At 65.3% G+C, this 15,406-nt stretch overlaps 3 protein-coding genes across 3 annotated transcripts; all 3 read right to left on the bottom strand.

Annotated features, from left to right (window-relative positions):
• Nucleotides 1-109: 109 nt before the first annotated feature.
• MZB1 (marginal zone B and B1 cell specific protein) lies at nucleotides 110-1,459 on the bottom strand. The gene is made up of 4 exons (XM_062587521.1): nucleotides 1,255-1,459; nucleotides 693-814; nucleotides 487-591; nucleotides 110-383 (listed from the first exon to the last, which is right to left on the bottom strand). Exons 1-4 carry the CDS (start codon nucleotides 1,450-1,452, stop codon nucleotides 197-199), a joined length of 612 nt encoding a protein of 203 aa, XP_062443505.1. The 5' UTR covers nucleotides 1,453-1,459; the 3' UTR covers nucleotides 110-196.
• Nucleotides 1,460-2,875: 1,416 nt separating this feature from the next.
• On the bottom strand, nucleotides 2,876-8,066 carry PROB1 (proline rich basic protein 1). Its single transcript, XM_062587698.1, has 3 exons — nucleotides 7,227-8,066; nucleotides 5,537-7,172; nucleotides 2,876-5,425 (listed from the first exon to the last, which is right to left on the bottom strand). The coding sequence occupies exons 1-3, from the start codon at nucleotides 8,064-8,066 to the stop codon at nucleotides 3,717-3,719; spliced, it is 4,185 nt and encodes a 1,394-aa protein (XP_062443682.1). The 3' UTR covers nucleotides 2,876-3,716.
• Nucleotides 8,067-9,895: 1,829 nt separating this feature from the next.
• SPATA24 (spermatogenesis associated 24) lies at nucleotides 9,896-14,990 on the bottom strand. Its single transcript, XM_062587697.1, has 6 exons — nucleotides 14,922-14,990; nucleotides 14,424-14,591; nucleotides 13,653-13,783; nucleotides 12,708-12,778; nucleotides 11,450-11,552; nucleotides 9,896-10,771 (listed from the first exon to the last, which is right to left on the bottom strand). Exons 1-6 carry the CDS (start codon nucleotides 14,988-14,990, stop codon nucleotides 10,681-10,683), a joined length of 633 nt encoding a protein of 210 aa, XP_062443681.1. The 3' UTR covers nucleotides 9,896-10,680.
• Between the last annotated feature and the right edge of the window lie 416 nt (nucleotides 14,991-15,406).

Raw genomic sequence — 15,406 nt, 5'->3', positions numbered from 1 at the left:
CGGGAGCCTCCCTCTGCCGTGCTAGCTGGCCCAAGATGGCTCCTCTATCCCCCACGACCTCCCTGGAGCGGCGCTGAGCCCCGGCGCTTCCGAAAGAGCCACACGTTGATGGAGGGAGGAGGGAAACTTGGTTTTTTTTGTTGTTGTTTTTCTGGGACACCCCCTCCGCCGGGGCCGTGCCGGGGCCAGTGCGGGGCTACAGCTCGTTCTGCCGCGCCTTGGCGGGGGCCGGCGGCGGGCCCTTGGCACCGGGCAGCCCGGCGCAGGCGCCCTTGGCGCCACGGCAGAGCAGCTCCTCCAGCGCGGCGGGCCCGCGGCGGTGCGCCCCGTAGAGCTGCTCCTCGCCCAGCTCGCCCACGTAGCTGTGGCACATCTTGTGCAACCTGCGGGAGGGAAGGGGAGAGGTGAGCGTCGCCGGAGCACTGCCCCGCGCTGCCCCGCGCTGCCCCATGCCACCCCACGCCGCCCCGCGCCGTCCCGGCTCACCTGCCTGGCCACGGTCCCCCCATCATCATCACGCTCATGGGCTCCTGGCTCAGCAGCCCCGGCCCCGACAGGCGCTTCGCCCCGTTCGTCTCCAACACGCCGTAGCTGCGGAGAGACGCGGGGTTGGCGGCCGGCTGACCGCCCCCAGGGCCGCCCGCGTGCCCGCCGGAGGGGCCCGGGGGGGCGCGCACCCCCGGCTGACTCACTCGTCCCAGCTCCGCGAGCAGCTCTTCTCCAGCGCCTCCAGGTACTCGGACTCGCGCAGCGCGGCGCCCGCCTTCCTGTTGGGCGACGGCTTGGACTCGGCCTTGCCCAGGTGCTCCCCGATCTTGGGCACGAAGGAGGGGGAAAAGCGCGGTCGACGGAGGCCGCGGGGGCCCCGCCGGCGCCCCTCCTGCCCGCCCACCCGCCTCGCTCAGCCTCCCCGTGGCCCGAAGGGGCACGCACGTCCCGTGCGGCGGCTGGCCCCGCTCCGGCCATCGCCGTGCCACGCCGGTGCCCTCGGTTGCACCGAGACGCTGGCGGGAGGAACCGGAGGGGGCCGGGGAGCCAGCAGGGCTCGCTGCAGGCCCGGCGAGGCCGCTGGGGCAGCCGTGCACCGGCCTCGCCGCTTTGCATGAGCCGGTTTTACCCTCCGGCGGTGCCTCCCCGGGGCGGCCCGGCCGCGCCGCAGCCCCACGCCAGGCTGGCCGCAGCAGCAGGCGGCCCCATGGTCCGGGGGGTGGGGGAGGGACGCGCGTGGGGTGCCCCCTGCCCGCCAGAGCCCACCTGAAAGGCGATGGCGCGGCAGGCGTCGCAGCGGAGGTGCTCGGGCATGTGGGCCGAGTGGGCCTCCTCGGCGCTGAGCCGCGGCGAGGACGCCGAGCGGGCCGGCTCCGCGGGCGCCGGGGGGCCGCCGCACCCCTCCTCGGCCTTCCTCCCCGCGAGGAAGCTCAGGGCCACGCAGGCCGCCAGCAGCGGCCGCATCCTGCCTGCCAGGGAGCCTGCGAAAGCGCCGGGGCTGGGGCGGGGGAAGGCGGCTATAAAGCCCCGCGGGGGCCCGCGAGCAGGCGCCGGCGCGCGGCCGTGGCACCTGCATCCGGCCGCCCGGCCCCCGCTCCTCCCCAGCGGGCCCTGGCGGCTTCCCGGCGGAGAGCGGCGGCTGACGCGGCGTCGGGGCTGCGCTAGCGGGAGCCGAGACGCCGCGGCGGGGCTTTAGGCCGCTGCCGGGGTGGGGCGGGGGCCCCGTCCCGCGCTCCTGTTGCTCCCCGAGGGCTCTCCCGGGGCTGCGCCGTCGCGCTGCGGGGGGCCAAGGTACCCCAAGATACCGAGGCCGGAGAGCAGCCGCCCCTCAGGCCCCCCGACGGGCCCGAGGTGACCCCCCATGCTCCCCCCTTTTACAGGCAACGCACACGATGAATAACATCTTTCAAAGTTATCTCATCACTTTTATTGTTTTTTTTCCTTTTTTCTTGGAAAACTCCGCGTTTTTATCTGTGGCAGAGAAAGGTTCCTTTGTTCGAAGGAGCTGGCGGCGGCCGGGCCGTCGATGGCCGGGCCGTCGCGGTCCCCGTGCGACCTCGGCGTTACAAAGCGGCTGCCGGCGCTGCGCTGCTGCCTGGCTGATTTTTCTTTTTTTCTTTTTCTTTTTTTTTTTTTTTTTTTGTCCACCTTTCCCGGCGGTACGCGGCGTTTCCCGGGCGCACGAGACAACGGCGGCGCAGCCGGCGGCGGGGAAGGGTTTTTGCGGCGTGGCCGAGGCCCCCGCTCGCTCGTGGGCCTGAGCCCCTCTCCCGGCTCCGCCAGCGCCGCCCAGGCGCCCGTGCTGCCCGCGGGGGGCTCTCTGGGGAGCGCGTCGGGACGGGGAAGAGCGCGGCAACGTCAGCGCGACGGGCAGGGGGGAGGAAAGCAGCACGGAGCGGGGCGAGAGCCTGCCACGTCCAGGGGCCGGGCCCCGCGGCGCCGTGGGAGACCTGCGGGCTCCCGGCTTGCCCCATCCCGCTGCCCCCCAAAACAGAGCCCCGGGAGGTGCCCAGCTGCCCCGGCACGGGGCTGGAGAGCCAAGCCGAGCTTTTGCCCCGCGGCTTTGCAGCGCTTTTGCAAATGGGCTCCCCGCAAGGCAGTTCAGGGCTGAGCTGCGCTGGAGGTGAAGCTCTGCCCACCTCCCTGGGCACGGACGTTTCCTTGCCTCGTCCAACGAAGGGAGCTGCAGGGCTGTAAGGCTGCATCTCCCGGGACCTGCTTTTAACCTCCTCCCCCCCCCCCCCCCGCCTGTGCACCCCCTCGTTGAGCTCTTCGGTGCATTTCCAAATGCTCGTGCGTGGTTTCCCCAGCGAGCCACCAGGCCTCCTCCCGGAGCGTCCCTTAGCGGGCAGCAAGCAAACATGCAGCACTCAGCCACCCCCTTGCCCTGCCTGGCCCTGACCCCGCCGCCCCCCACCCCCTGCCCATGGGTGCTGAGCGTGCAGTGCTCAGCCCGTGGCCATCAGCACCTCCCAACCAGCCCAGCCTGGCGCAGGGCACCCTTGGAGGGAGTCATAGACTGGGACACCTGGGGGGGGGGGGTGTCACAGCCTGGAGTGCCCTTGGGAGGGGATCACAGGCTGGGGTGCCCTTGGGGGGGTGGAGGGGGGATCACAGCTTGGGGCACCCTTGGTGTGTGTGGTGGGGGGGTCACAGCTGGGGATGTCCTTGAGAGGAGATCACAGCCTAGGGCATGCTTGGGAGAGGATCACAGCCTGGGGCACCCTTGGGATGGGATCACAGCCCGAGGCAGCTTTGGGAGAGGATCACAGCCCAGAGTGCCCTTGGGAGGAGATCACAGCCTGGGGTGCCCTTGGAAGAGGATCACAGCCTTGGGCACCCTTAGGAGGTGATCACAGCCTGGGACACGCCTTGGGACAGGACAGCCCTACAGAGGAAAGTGGGTGCCGTGCATCCTGGTCCCTTTGCCAGTGGTAGCTGAGCTCCCACAACTTCAGGACCCCAGGGCTGCCAGGTGCTCATGCTGTAATAGATTGTAAAAAAATACCTTTTTTTCCCCCCTGTTCTTATTAGAAATCTATCCGGTCCAGCTGGTGGCCTGTGCCCCTGCGGGTGCTCTACAAGCTCATGCATGGGCATGGGGTTTCTTCCTCCAAGGCAATTCCAACCGAGGCTTAGGTACAGATGCTGACTTGTATCAGGGTCAGGTTTTAAAGTATAGATGCTTGAGCATGAGTGTGCCATGTCCATCCAAGAGCTGCAGGCCATCACATCCGAAGCAGTGGTCCCTTCTCAGGCCTGGCCGGGCTGCCGCTGGTGGGGGGCTGGCCGGGGCCAGGGCTGGGGCTGGCCTGCATCCCCGTGGGGATGTAATACAGGCTGTCCAGGTAGCTGCAGTCGGGGCCCGCTGCAGCTGGGGGCCCCTCACCCTTGGGAGCTGGGCTGAAGGCTGCAGGGAAGATGGTGTTTTCGGCCGCTGACGGCTGGCTCTGTGGGTTGGGGTGCGCTGGGGAGGCGGCGGCGAGCGGCTGGGGTGTTGAGAGCCCTGGGAAGCCAGTGTAGGGCATATAGGGTGGCCCGTAGACCCCTGGCGTCATGACCAGCGGGTTGAAAGGAGCCTGGTAGAGCCCGGTGTGGGACGCCAAGGGCACTGGTGGGATCAGTACCTCGAGGTACTGCCCTGTCTCAGGGTCGTAGAGTGTTTTCAGCTGAGGCTGCCTTGGTGGCTCCATATAATAGCATTTCCCGCTGTCGGGATCGACAAGCATTTTTCGGTGCATGGACAAGTGGGGAGCAAAGGGCCTGGTTGGGCTTGGTGTGCTCTTACTGCTCGGTGATGCAGTGTCGGTCCTCCTTAGGAAATGGGGAGCGTCCTCGAGGCGAGGCTGGGACTGGGCCCCTGGACGCTCTGCAGTGGCCTGGCCTTCGGAGGCCTGGGGCAGGGGTGGTTCAGGGCTGGGTTTGCTCCCTGGGGCTTCCCCACCTGGCAGGAGGGACACACTGCCCACTGATGGAAGGCTGGCTGGGTTGGGGACCAAAGGTGACCCAAAGGAAGCCATGGTTGGGCTGGGGACCAAAGGGGACCCAAATGATGTGCTGGCTGCTTTGGAAACTGATGGGTGTCCAAGGGAAGCAGGGACTGGATTTGTGACCAGGGGGATCCCAAAGGATGTACTGGATGGGTTGGGCACCAAGGGGGTCCCAAATGACGTGCTAGATGGGTTGAGGACCAAGGGAGATCCAAAAGAAGTGCTGACCGGTTTGGAGGCTGATGGGCGTCTGAAGGATGTGCTGGCTGAGTTGGGGACCAAGGGGGTCCCGAAGGATGTGCTGGCTGGGTTGGGGACCAAGGGGGTCCCAAAGGAAGTGCTGGGCACCGGAGGCAGCTTTGGTGCTGGGGTGGATTTGGAGGCTTTCACAGGAATTGTTAAGTAGTTTGTATTCTCCATGGGGGTAGCCGTAAAATACTGTTCGCTGGCTCCTGGCTGCTTCACTAAATGCTCCCAGCTCTCCCTCTGATCTGGCAGCCTGCCAGCGAGTGGCGCTGGGGCGACAGAAGGCCCTTTGGGCACCCCGGCCTCTTCACTGCCCTCCCTCACTTGAAACGCAGTGGTGGGGCCAACGCCATCTGGAGACAAGCCGGTCCCTGCTGAAACCACCCAGCTGCCCGGCTGCTTCCCCGCGTCAGGCCTTTCCCTCTCGGCCTCCCGGGGACCCGCGCTGCTCACGGGACGCTCGGTTGTGAACGGCTTTGGGGCGCTTATTGCTGCTGGTTTCACGGGTTGCGGAGGTGTGCTGCCTCCAGGGGGTGGTCCCGGCTCGGAGACCCTGCCAGCCCCAGTGGGCCCAAAACTGCCCTCGCTGCTGAGGGGCTGCTGCAGCCATGGGTCGGGCCCTTCGGCTGCGGCTGTGCCATCACGGTGCCCCTCGACTTCCCCCGCGGCACTTGCTGGAGGTGGGAAGAGGACGGTCTTCTCTGTCAGCAGAACCGCCCTGCTTGCTACGGAGCTGGGAGCAGCCCGAGCAGAGGGCTCGGCCCGGCGCGGCGCAGCGCCCCGCGGGGCCGGGCCGGGAGCCGCGGCGGCGCCAGGTGCCCGCTCCGCGGCCACCGCCGGCGGGCCGACCTGGATGTGGAGGTGGGACTCCAGGTGCGGGGCCGCCCTGGCCACCGGCGGCAGGGTCAGCTCGCTGCGCTCGCGGTGGGCGCCGGGGTCTCCGCTGCCGCCCGGGGGCCCCTCGTGCCCGCCGGCCGCCCTCCGCGTGGACTCCATCCTCGTGAGGCGCATCGGGGAGCCCCTCAGCGCCGAGCGCCGGCTTTCGGGCGGCTTTGCGGGGCCGGCGGCACGTGCCTCGGCTGGCTCCTGGCCGGGAACTGTCAACGCGTCTCCGTCCTCCGGCTGTTGGGGGCTTTTTTTATGAGCGCGGCTCATCGCTGGCACCGGCTCTTTGCGGCAGACCGACGTGCAGTGTATGAAGAGGGGGGAGGCTGCGGCAGGCTCCCCCGCCGGGGGGCTCGGGCCGCCGGCGCCGCTGCCCGCGGGGGCGGGCGCGGGGCTGCCCGCCGGCTTGAAGCACAGGCTGTAGGTGTTCTTCACCAGCTTGCGGACGTCCCGGGGCTGAGGGATTTGCCCCTTCCCCTTATTTCCAGGCTGGGGGGGGCCCTCCGGAGAGCGGGCAGCGGGGGGCCGGCGGGGGCCGCCCACGGCGCGCCCCTCGGAGCTGCCCTCCGGCTCCGGCGGCGGCTTCTCCTCCCGCCGGCTCTGCGGGACCAGCTTCAGCTCCTGCGTCCTGGAGGTGAAGACGCTCCGGGACGCCGCCTCGGGGATCCCCAGGCTCCTCGGCTCGAAGGGGAGCGTTTCGGGCTTGCCGGGCCGGATGGCTCGCTGCCTCAAGCTGGGCCACGGCTTTTGCGGTTTCTCGAATTTCGGGCCGGCGGCCGGCGCCTTCCTGTCACCGTGCCACGGTTCGGTCGGGCCGCGGGCTCTCCCGCAGTCCTTCCTCTCTGCCGCGGGCTCCCTCCCGCCGCCGGGCGACTCGGCCGCGGGGCCGGCGGTGGCCGCTGCCGCGGGCAGCCGCTGGCACTGCATCACCTCCTGGTACTTCAGTCGCTCGTTGAGCTCGTTGAAAGTCGTCTTCAGCTTGCAGACGTTTTCCCTGGTCTGCTCGGTGAGCACCACCCCCTTGGCGGGCCGCTCGCCGCCGCCCGGGGGGCCCCGCACGTCCTCCGCCGAGTAGCTGCAGTCCGACTTGGACAGCGAGCTCGACTTGCCCTCGGGGCAGTCGCCTGCCAGGTCGGTGCCCACGGACGAGGGTCCCGACGAGGTCGAGCTGCCCCGCAGCGCCCTCTGCTCCATTTTAATCCTCTGCTCGTACTGCATTTTTTTGGCCAGCACGTTTTTAACCAGGCAAGAGGCCATCCTGGTCTTGCTGTGGGTATCATCCAGCGACGCCGTCTTCATGAACTGCTTGTAGTTGATCCTGAACTCGTCGCTGATGGTCCTGCCTTTCGCCAGCGGCTCCTTTCGGGGCGGCGGCAGGGCCTGGTGGGATGAGCAGTCGCTCCAGGGGACAAAACCTGCCTCCTTCCTCTCCTTTCTCTTGAGCTGGATCTGGCGCTTGGGGACGGTCCTTTTTTTGCAGTGACCCTTTTTAGCATCGTTGCTCTCCAGCTCAACATCGACGCACTCAAACTGCTCCTTGCCCGGCAAGCCGCCGCCGAGCTCCTTGTCCGGGGCCTGGCTGGTGGTGGTGAAGGACCAGGCGGCCCTGGCGTGGACGGCCAGCGGCTCTCCGCACGTCGGCCACCGCTTCATGGCACCGCTGTCCTCCGACAGGGAGTTGGAGAGGCTGGAGGAGGTGTGGGAGCTGTACATGTCGAGGTAGCCGCCGTGGGGGCCCGAGAGGCTCCGGAAGGACCGCGCCGTGAGCTTCTGCACCTCACTGTCGGCCTCGTCCGAGTCGCTGAGCGCGCCGCGCTGGGCGCACGCCGGCTTGCCGCCCCCGGGGGCCCGGCCGCCCTTCTTCGCTTTGTGCGCGTTGCAGAACATCAGCCCGGGTCCCTCCGCGTTGAACGGTGACGGCTGATCCGAGTACTCCGAGGCGGCGGGCTGCCGTTCCCCTCGGCCGGGACCCATCCTGCCCCCGTGCCCGGCAGCCGCGCTATTCTTAGCCGTGACTGACAGCTGAACCTGTCGGGTCCTCTCCTCCCGCGGGCGGCCGCCGGCCCCGCCACCCGGGGCGCCGGCCGCGCTGCCGGCAGCACCGCCTGGAGCCCGGCGGCTCCCCGGCGGCCCCTCGGCCGGCGCGGGGCGGCCCCCGTCCTCGGCGGGCGGCGCGGCCGGCGGGCCCTCTCCCTCCTCTTCCAGGGACTCTAGGCAGTCGCTGAAGGTCTCCGTCCCCTCCGAGCACAGGGCCGAGTGGTAGGAGGAGACGGAGGAGTCGGACATGCTCTTGGGGAGGTCATCCCCGGAGAGGCCGACGGGGCGGCCGTCCTCCTCGGAGCTGGCCTGGGGCCGCTCGCGGGCGCCGCAGAGCCCCTCGCCCTCGCGGCCGGGGAGCCCGGCGGCCGGGCCGGCACCGCACGGCGCGCCCGCGGCTCTTGTCCCGCAGGGGATCATGTCGGCGGCTCCGCCGGGCGTGGGCGGGCGCCACGTGGGGCCAGGCACGCAGAGGGATCCTCCTGCGCCCCGTGCGCGGCCACTTCCCCCGAGCCGGACAGCTCGACCTTCTGGTTTGCTTTCCGTAACCGCCGCTTAATCCGTCATCCCACAGAGCAGCCCCTCAATCACATGCGCCTTGGCGAGCGCCAGCCCCAGCGCGGAGGGGTGCCAAGTGGCCGCACCGCGCACCTCCCCGCCTGCTCCTGAGCCCCTCGCTCCCCCCGGGGCACTTGCATTAAAGGGGGGGGAATATTAAATCCGTGGGGGTGGATGCACGCTCCCTGGCCGGAGGAGCGCCAGCCTTGCTGTACCTGCTGGCACGTGCCGGGCCCCAAACCTGCCAGCGAGCGGTGCCCGGGCGTCCCCACGCCCCCCACCCACCCCTGGCACGATGGGTTGGGGTGACCGCAGGACCCCCCTACACCCGCCGCAGGCACCCGGCGCTCGCCCCGGGCCATGCCGTGCAGTTTCCCAGTGCAGAGGGAGACCGGAGGCGCCACGCTCCCGCTCCGTCCCTGCCGCCCGCCTCGCCGCGGGGACCGGGTCTCCCCATCCTCGGGGCCGCCCTGAGCGCTGCCAGCCCGGCCCCAAGCGGCAGCCACCCGAGGCCTCCCCAAAACTAAGAGCAAGCTGCAGGGAGCAGATTTAAGGCTTGAAATCAAACCGGGCATCGAACGCCTCCAGGTCTCGCGGAAGCTGGGCGGTTACGGATTGCCTTTTTCGGGGGGCTCAAAGCAAGTGGCCGGGACGCTGAGCGCGGTGCGAGGGTCTCCGCGCGTCGCAGCCAGCAGCCTGCCAGCCCCGACGGCTGGCGGTGCAGCTCGGCGCCTGCCTTTGGAGGGATTTTTTTTTTTTTTAAGCAGGAGGCAGTGAAGGCTCAGCAGCAGGTGCTGCACGGCGCTGCCAGCCCCACAGCAACCTGATGCCCAAGTCGTTTGGGTTCACACAGAGACTAAATTTAAACCTTGGCAAGGAAAAGAAAGGCATGAAAATCTTTACTCAATAACCGCCCTGCCGTTTAACCCGTTGCTGCTGAGTGCAAGCTCCCCTGGTAGCGTTCATGGCCTCCTGCAGCAGCGGGGAGCGGAGACCCGCCGCGGCCATGCAGCGCTCGCCGGCGCGGTGGCCAGCGCTCGCCGGCGCGGTGGCTCTGCACAGCCCCAGCAGTCGCTGATGGGTTTTGCAGAGCAATCACCTGGAGCCAAAGGGCTTTACCGGCGACCCCTACGTGCCGGGACTCGGAGCGTGCCAGCGTTCACCTTGCACGCCGGCATCGGCATCGCTCGGCCCCACGGGGCCAGCTCCCTGTGCGCCGTGGGCCCGGCCGCGCTGGCAGGCGCCTGCTGAGTCACTGCCGCCTCCAGCCTTGACACGGTGCCAGGAGGGACACGCGTAGCCAGCGCTCGGCAGGCAGGGGGCCGAGCTGCCTGTGCTGCCGTGGCCTCGTCCTGCGGTGGGATTTGTGCTCGGGGGCAGAGGGGGTTTGGTGCACAGACCAGATCATGCTTTCCCGTAATGCTCGAGCACCCAAGCGTGCCAAGCCAGCCCAGACACTTCCTGGCAGGAGGAACGGTGCTTGGGGCACCGAGCACCGTTCGGAGCTGAGGGCCCCCCCCCCCAACCTAGGGGAGAAGGGGTCTGCATGACAGCGGGGTCTGCTGTGCTGTGCTGTCTCCAGCAGACCTGGGGTGAGGAGTGCAGACCCGCTTTCCCCCTGCGTTTGGGGCACTGGAGTTGTCGATGCCACTAAATCAGCAGCCTGCGGATGTTGGTGGAGCGGCGGGGGGCACGCTAGGGTAAAGGGGTCCTTACTCCCGAAGGCAGGCAGCACAACTGGTGTCCTACCGGGCGTCAGCCTCCTCAGGGTGCAAGGAGCCCAAGGGAAGGCACAGGGGGAACCAGCTGTGGGGGCTGGCGAAGGCGAAACTGCTCTGGATAAGGGAAAACCATTTGTTTGCAGTGGCTCTGTTGCTCTACACGGCCTGTACTCCCCACAGGCAGGGTACAGCTTTGGCAAGGCTTGGCCGCCCAGCAGACTGGTTTTGATGCTGTGCTGAGGGGCAAGCACAGCACAAGCAGCCCTGCTGTGAGACTGAAGGGCTTTTTCCTTCCCAGCTGTCAACCCCAATGCAGAAAGAGCCTTGTAGCTTACTGCAAACATGTTCTTACTGCAAGACTGGCACAGGCAGCACTAGTTCAGACCCAGTGGTGCACACTAAGCCCCGCAGCCAGCTGGGCTCTGTCCAGGACAGTGTCAGAGGTGAAATAATCAGCTTCTGCTTTCAGCGCCTCGCAGGGGGGTCACGGCCGCAGGGGGATGAACGCACTGTGCCTGACGATCAGGTTTCACTGGATGTGATGCACCTGGAGGGAAGACTGCCGGGGATAGCTGCCTCCAGGATGCATATGTAGCTGGCTGATCTGCACAGCCTGTTGCACGAGGCTGTTCCAACACAGCCAGTACTGCTGGGTGAAGAGAAAGGTCCTTGTATTGTCCGCTACAGGTCCTGCAGTCTTGACAGTGAGTGTGTGTATCTCAAGCTATGTAGATTTAGAGGAACTTCTTGTGTTATCACTTGAAGCCTTTCCTCTGCTTCTTTTCCAGCACTTGAGCTATGTACAATTCTTGCTGCTTCTGTATCTTTAACTCGGACACTTGGGTCCTGCCAAAAATGAAACTGTCACTGTTTAAACAGCTGCAACAAGTGGCAAGAAAATACCGGAGGCTGCCAGGGTGGCTGGAAAGTACCATCACATGCTCTGGCTTTTATCTCTTTCCCAGGCACCCCTCTCAGCACTGATGGAGACAGGATACAGAGTGCTTAGCCCAGTACACCTGAGGCCTCATTCTTTGCTCCACAGGCCCACTCTAAGGAAAAACTTGGTTTTTCCACCAGGATGTCACAGAACCTTCCTGAGGGGCAATATGCTAAAGAAATGCAGCCTTTCGGACCAGGCCTCAGATGAGAGTTGCTAGCCCTTCTGACTTATAAGCATTAAGCACGTGGGTGGGTATCAAGGGGGGGGGTCTCAGCATCCAAACCCACTCCCTCCTCTATGTTCTGCTGATCTGAGATGGCCTCTTACTCAGCTGGGGAGAAAAAAACATCCCATGGGACTGACGTGCCTCTGTCCAGAGAAGCAGTTGGAGTGAGGATTGCTGGGTTAGCTGGTTTCTTAAAACAACCCAAAGACTGCCATAACCCACCTTTCTTGGTAGGCTGTTAAAACAGGGATCAAACAGGCTGGACAGTCTTGTGTGACTGCCCTGACACCCGGGACAAGCACCTGCTGGCTGCCAACACCTGAGGCTGCCAACAACTTACTGGCAAGATACGCACTTGAGTGTCTGCTTCTGCTGGGCAATGCAGCGGTGCAGTGCCTGGATCTCCTTCTCCTTGTCCTTCAGCACATCCTCCTGCTTCACAATGCAGCTTTTTATTTCTACAGAGAAAAGAGAGGGAAAGCCAAGGCTGAGATGCTTGGGGGTCTCAGCAACTTCGCTCATCCTCCTACAAACCACTAAGATACAAAGATTTAGGGTAACAGCCTGTAAAACTGCAGCAGAAGAGTTGGGGGAGGGTGTGCCTTTGCCTTGGCTTTCAGTGGAGATTAACCCCACAGATGGCAGAGCACATGATGTCTGCTCCAGGCCTGCAGTTTGCACGTTCACCTGAACTACTTTGCATGTGAGTTTCTGTTTTCTAGCATAGCTGCTTGTCGGCCCCACATGAAGCACATACTGGAGTGTGAGGGGAGCAGGCTGTTAAGCATACAGCACAACAACAGCTGGATCAAGGCTGAGCTCTCCCGCCACGAGCCTCCTCCCGGTGGGAGCTGGCTTCACGGCTCCCCCTGCAGAAGGCAGGGCTGTGTGCTCTGGAGCCCAGGCAGGCTGGCACAGATGGTGACGAAGAGCTAGGTCACTGCTGAGACCTCCCTGTTTCAGATCACCTTCAAGCGGCCCCCAGGCAGCCCCTTTCCTTCTCCCGGGAAGGTCTGGGACTGCACAGCGAGGGCAGAGCTGAAGGGGGGATTCCTAGTAGCAGGGCCAGGGCCTTCACATCCAACTCCCCTTGTGGAAACAACTGCCCTGCAGAGCAGAGCACAGCTCTGCCTGGGAAAAAGCATGTGGCGCAGAGTTCCCAACCAGGAGCTTTTACATCTCACAGCACCTTCACCGGAGTCAGACACATTACGTGTCACGTGCAGCCTTGCGAGACCAACTCTCCCCAGCTGCAACAGCAGGGCAGGCTCAGCCGTTGTGAAGCTCTGTTCCCAGCCAGAGAAGAGCAATCAGCCTTGTCCTACCTGCTGGTCTGCTTACTCCTTGGCCTGGGAACCTAGACCACATCTCCACCTTGCACTTTCACTGGGAAGGAGGTGGTGACCTGAGATGTGGTGGCCTGAGGCAGAGAAGCGTGCCCACATGCAGCCATCCCTGTCTGCACCAGCTGCTGGAGGCCTGCTGAGGAAAATCCCTGCACGTGCCCCTCTTACAGCAGGATGCGGTTAAATCAAAGAGTCAGACTTGCTAATCCTGATTTAAATCCTGATTCACATTTATACTTAAGCCAGCATGGTGCCTGGTAGACTTACCATTGCATTTGTTTATTAAGTTGTCTTTTTGTGTCAGTTCAGTAAGTGCTTTACTCTTAATGCTGTCAAGCCTGAAACAGAGGCGACAAAGATGAAGGCGATCAGTGGCTGCTGAAGGCAGAATGTGCCTCTCCCAAGATGTAGCTACACTTTGCAACTCCGGAAGAGTAGGAAATACAAGCCCAAGTTGGCAGAAGCTTTCAAAGCTGCCTCCAAGGTTCACTGGACATCTGAAACATGCTAGCAGCTTTGAAAGGAAATCCCAAGCACTTTGATACTCAAGTATTTGATGTGCACTCCTAGGGCAGATGCGGATAGCTTGGTTGGGCCAGGCTGACCCTGCAAAGTGATCTGCTTGGGCAGGCCTTTAAGCCTATGCAAGCACTCAAGGACTTACAGTGACGCCTTCCTGCCTGCCCATTGATCACGTTACAAGGCAGCGGCACTGGAAAGACGCCCAAGCCACGTGCAGACTCGAGGGGATGTGCTTCAGGGGAAACCTAAAAGGTCTGATCTTCTGAGACTTCAGTTTCAGCCTCCAGCTCTCAGAGCACAGCCCCAGGTTCAGTACACCCCGGAGCAGGAGGAGTCCTGCCAGCAGCAGCATCTGGCCTGCTGAGGATGAATGTGCTTTTCTTCCAGCCATAATACACAGGGGGGGTCTAGTCTAGTCTAAAATCTCTTTGTGCAGGGAGCGGTACAGAAACGGAGTGGAACACAGGCTCTGCCTGCAAGCTGTTTTCTGAACCTGAGCCAAAACCCCCTATAGCTGTGCTCAGTCTGAAACCTCCTCTGATCTCTGCTAAGTTTGGGTTAAGGTGGTTTGCTCCATCGCTAGTCAGGTCATGCGCCACCTCCCCCAGCTCAGCTGCAGGCAAGGCAGCACTCGCTGTCTCTGTTAAAGACCCAGGGACAACTCCAGCCTGCCCCAGCCCACGAGCTCACGTTTTCTCAAAGATCTCCCTTTCTCTCCTGAGCTGCCGGGACAGAACCTCCACTTCCCCCAGCGCAAAGTCCAGCTTCTCCGATTCCTTGGTGAGCAGGTCTTTGGTCCTTGCGTGCGCGCTCTGCTCTTCCTGTAAAGCACACAGCAGCCTCACGTGCCAGGCCAGCTTTACGTGCCTTCCCCGCTCGGGGCACACGCGCAGGTAAGGTTTCGGCTTGCTCCCCGTTCGCCGGAGCGGCCCAGCAGCACCTTGCCCCCAGCTAACTCCGGAGGAGCGGACTGCGCTCCTCCCGCTCGGCCGGCTCCTAAGTCCCTCTGCCTGCTGGCAGCTGGCTCTGCTCAGCGGTCCGACCCACGGTCCTTGGAGACCCTCTCCCCACGATACCTACCCCGCACAGCAGAGAGCGGGAGGACAAACTGCAGAGGCTGAGCACCACCCTTCCCGAGGCCGCTGCAGGAGGAGTGAACCAGCACAGCCGAGATCCTGCAGCTCACTTGGCCCAACGCAGCAGCATCTTTCCAGAAACTTTTGTTTGGATGCCCCCCAAAAGCCCCAGACCCTTTCTGAAACTTGCTACGTAGAAGCAGAACTAATCCCAAAGCCCCGCCGCAGCTGCGGGCCCTTTCACGGGGCAGACGCGCTGCCTCGCGCTAGTTTCCACAGGAAAGCCGCCCCTCAAACCAGAGGTCGGGGGGGACCAGGGCTCGGCCCGAGCCGCGACGCCGCGCAGCCCCGTGGCAAAGGCCGCGGCTCCGGGGCGCCGTCGCACCTGCAGCCTCCTCACCGCGGCCTCGTACTCCTTCCTGCTGACCGAGGTCTCCTCCGGAAAGGCGACCTGCCGAGGGGCGTCGGGGCCGCTCGCGCTGGGCACCCTGCTGCAGGAGCCCGGCCCGGCCTGGGCCCCCGAACCGCCGGGCCCCACTGCCCTCGGGCTCCTCTGCCGCGCGGGGGAACCCCACGGGAGCCTGGCGGGGGGGGGGGGCCCACGGGCAGGCCCCGCCCCCACACGGCCACAGGGGCGTGGCCTCCCCCACCCCTGCCCACGATCCCTCCGCGCTGAGGGGCGTGCCCAACCAGGCCCCTCCCACCCACGCCAAGCCACGCCCCGAACTGCCAGAGGAGGCGTGGTCTCCCCGCCCCCTCCCGCCCATGACCCCCCCGTGCCGAGGGGCGTGCCCCCAGCAGGCCCCGCCCCCGGTGCAGAGAGCCCCGCCCCCCGGTGCAGTGAGCCCCGCCCCCGCGGAGGCGCCCTCCCGGGCCGCCGCACCCCCTCGCTGAGGGCCGCCCGCGGCCGCCCGCCCAGTAACGCCTCGGCGCCCGCCGGCTCCGCCGCCATCTCCCGCGGCCCCGCGGGAAATGGCCGCCGCCGTGCCCGTCTCCTAGCAACGGGAGTGTTTCCCCCCCCCCCCCGGGCTCCTTAAAGGGGCCGCGCGGGCGGGCAGGCCGCGTCCTTCGCCTCCTCGGCGCCGCCGTTAACCCCGCGCTACGGGTCTCTGCGGCAGCTGCCGCGCAGATTCCGCACCGAGGGAAAAACCAAATCCCACGCTGCACAGTTACTTCTGTTTCAGAGTCGGGTGCAGACAGGCGGAGAAGTGTCAAACCTTTCATTTCAAAAGAAGAAAAAAAAAAATCTCTAAAGTCATCTGCAAGTCTGCTGCTGCTCCCAGAGGAGTAACAGCATCCTGCAAAGATCCAAGCGCGTCCGTCAGAGCGGTGGGCGCTCGCGGACCGAAACCGCCGCCGCGGCGGGAG

Source organism: Rhea pennata, chromosome 14 (genome assembly GCF_028389875.1).
Source record: "Rhea pennata isolate bPtePen1 chromosome 14, bPtePen1.pri, whole genome shotgun sequence".
Taxonomy (NCBI): Eukaryota; Metazoa; Chordata; class Aves; order Rheiformes; family Rheidae; genus Rhea; species Rhea pennata.
This window is presented reverse-complemented; position numbering and strand designations above follow the sequence as displayed.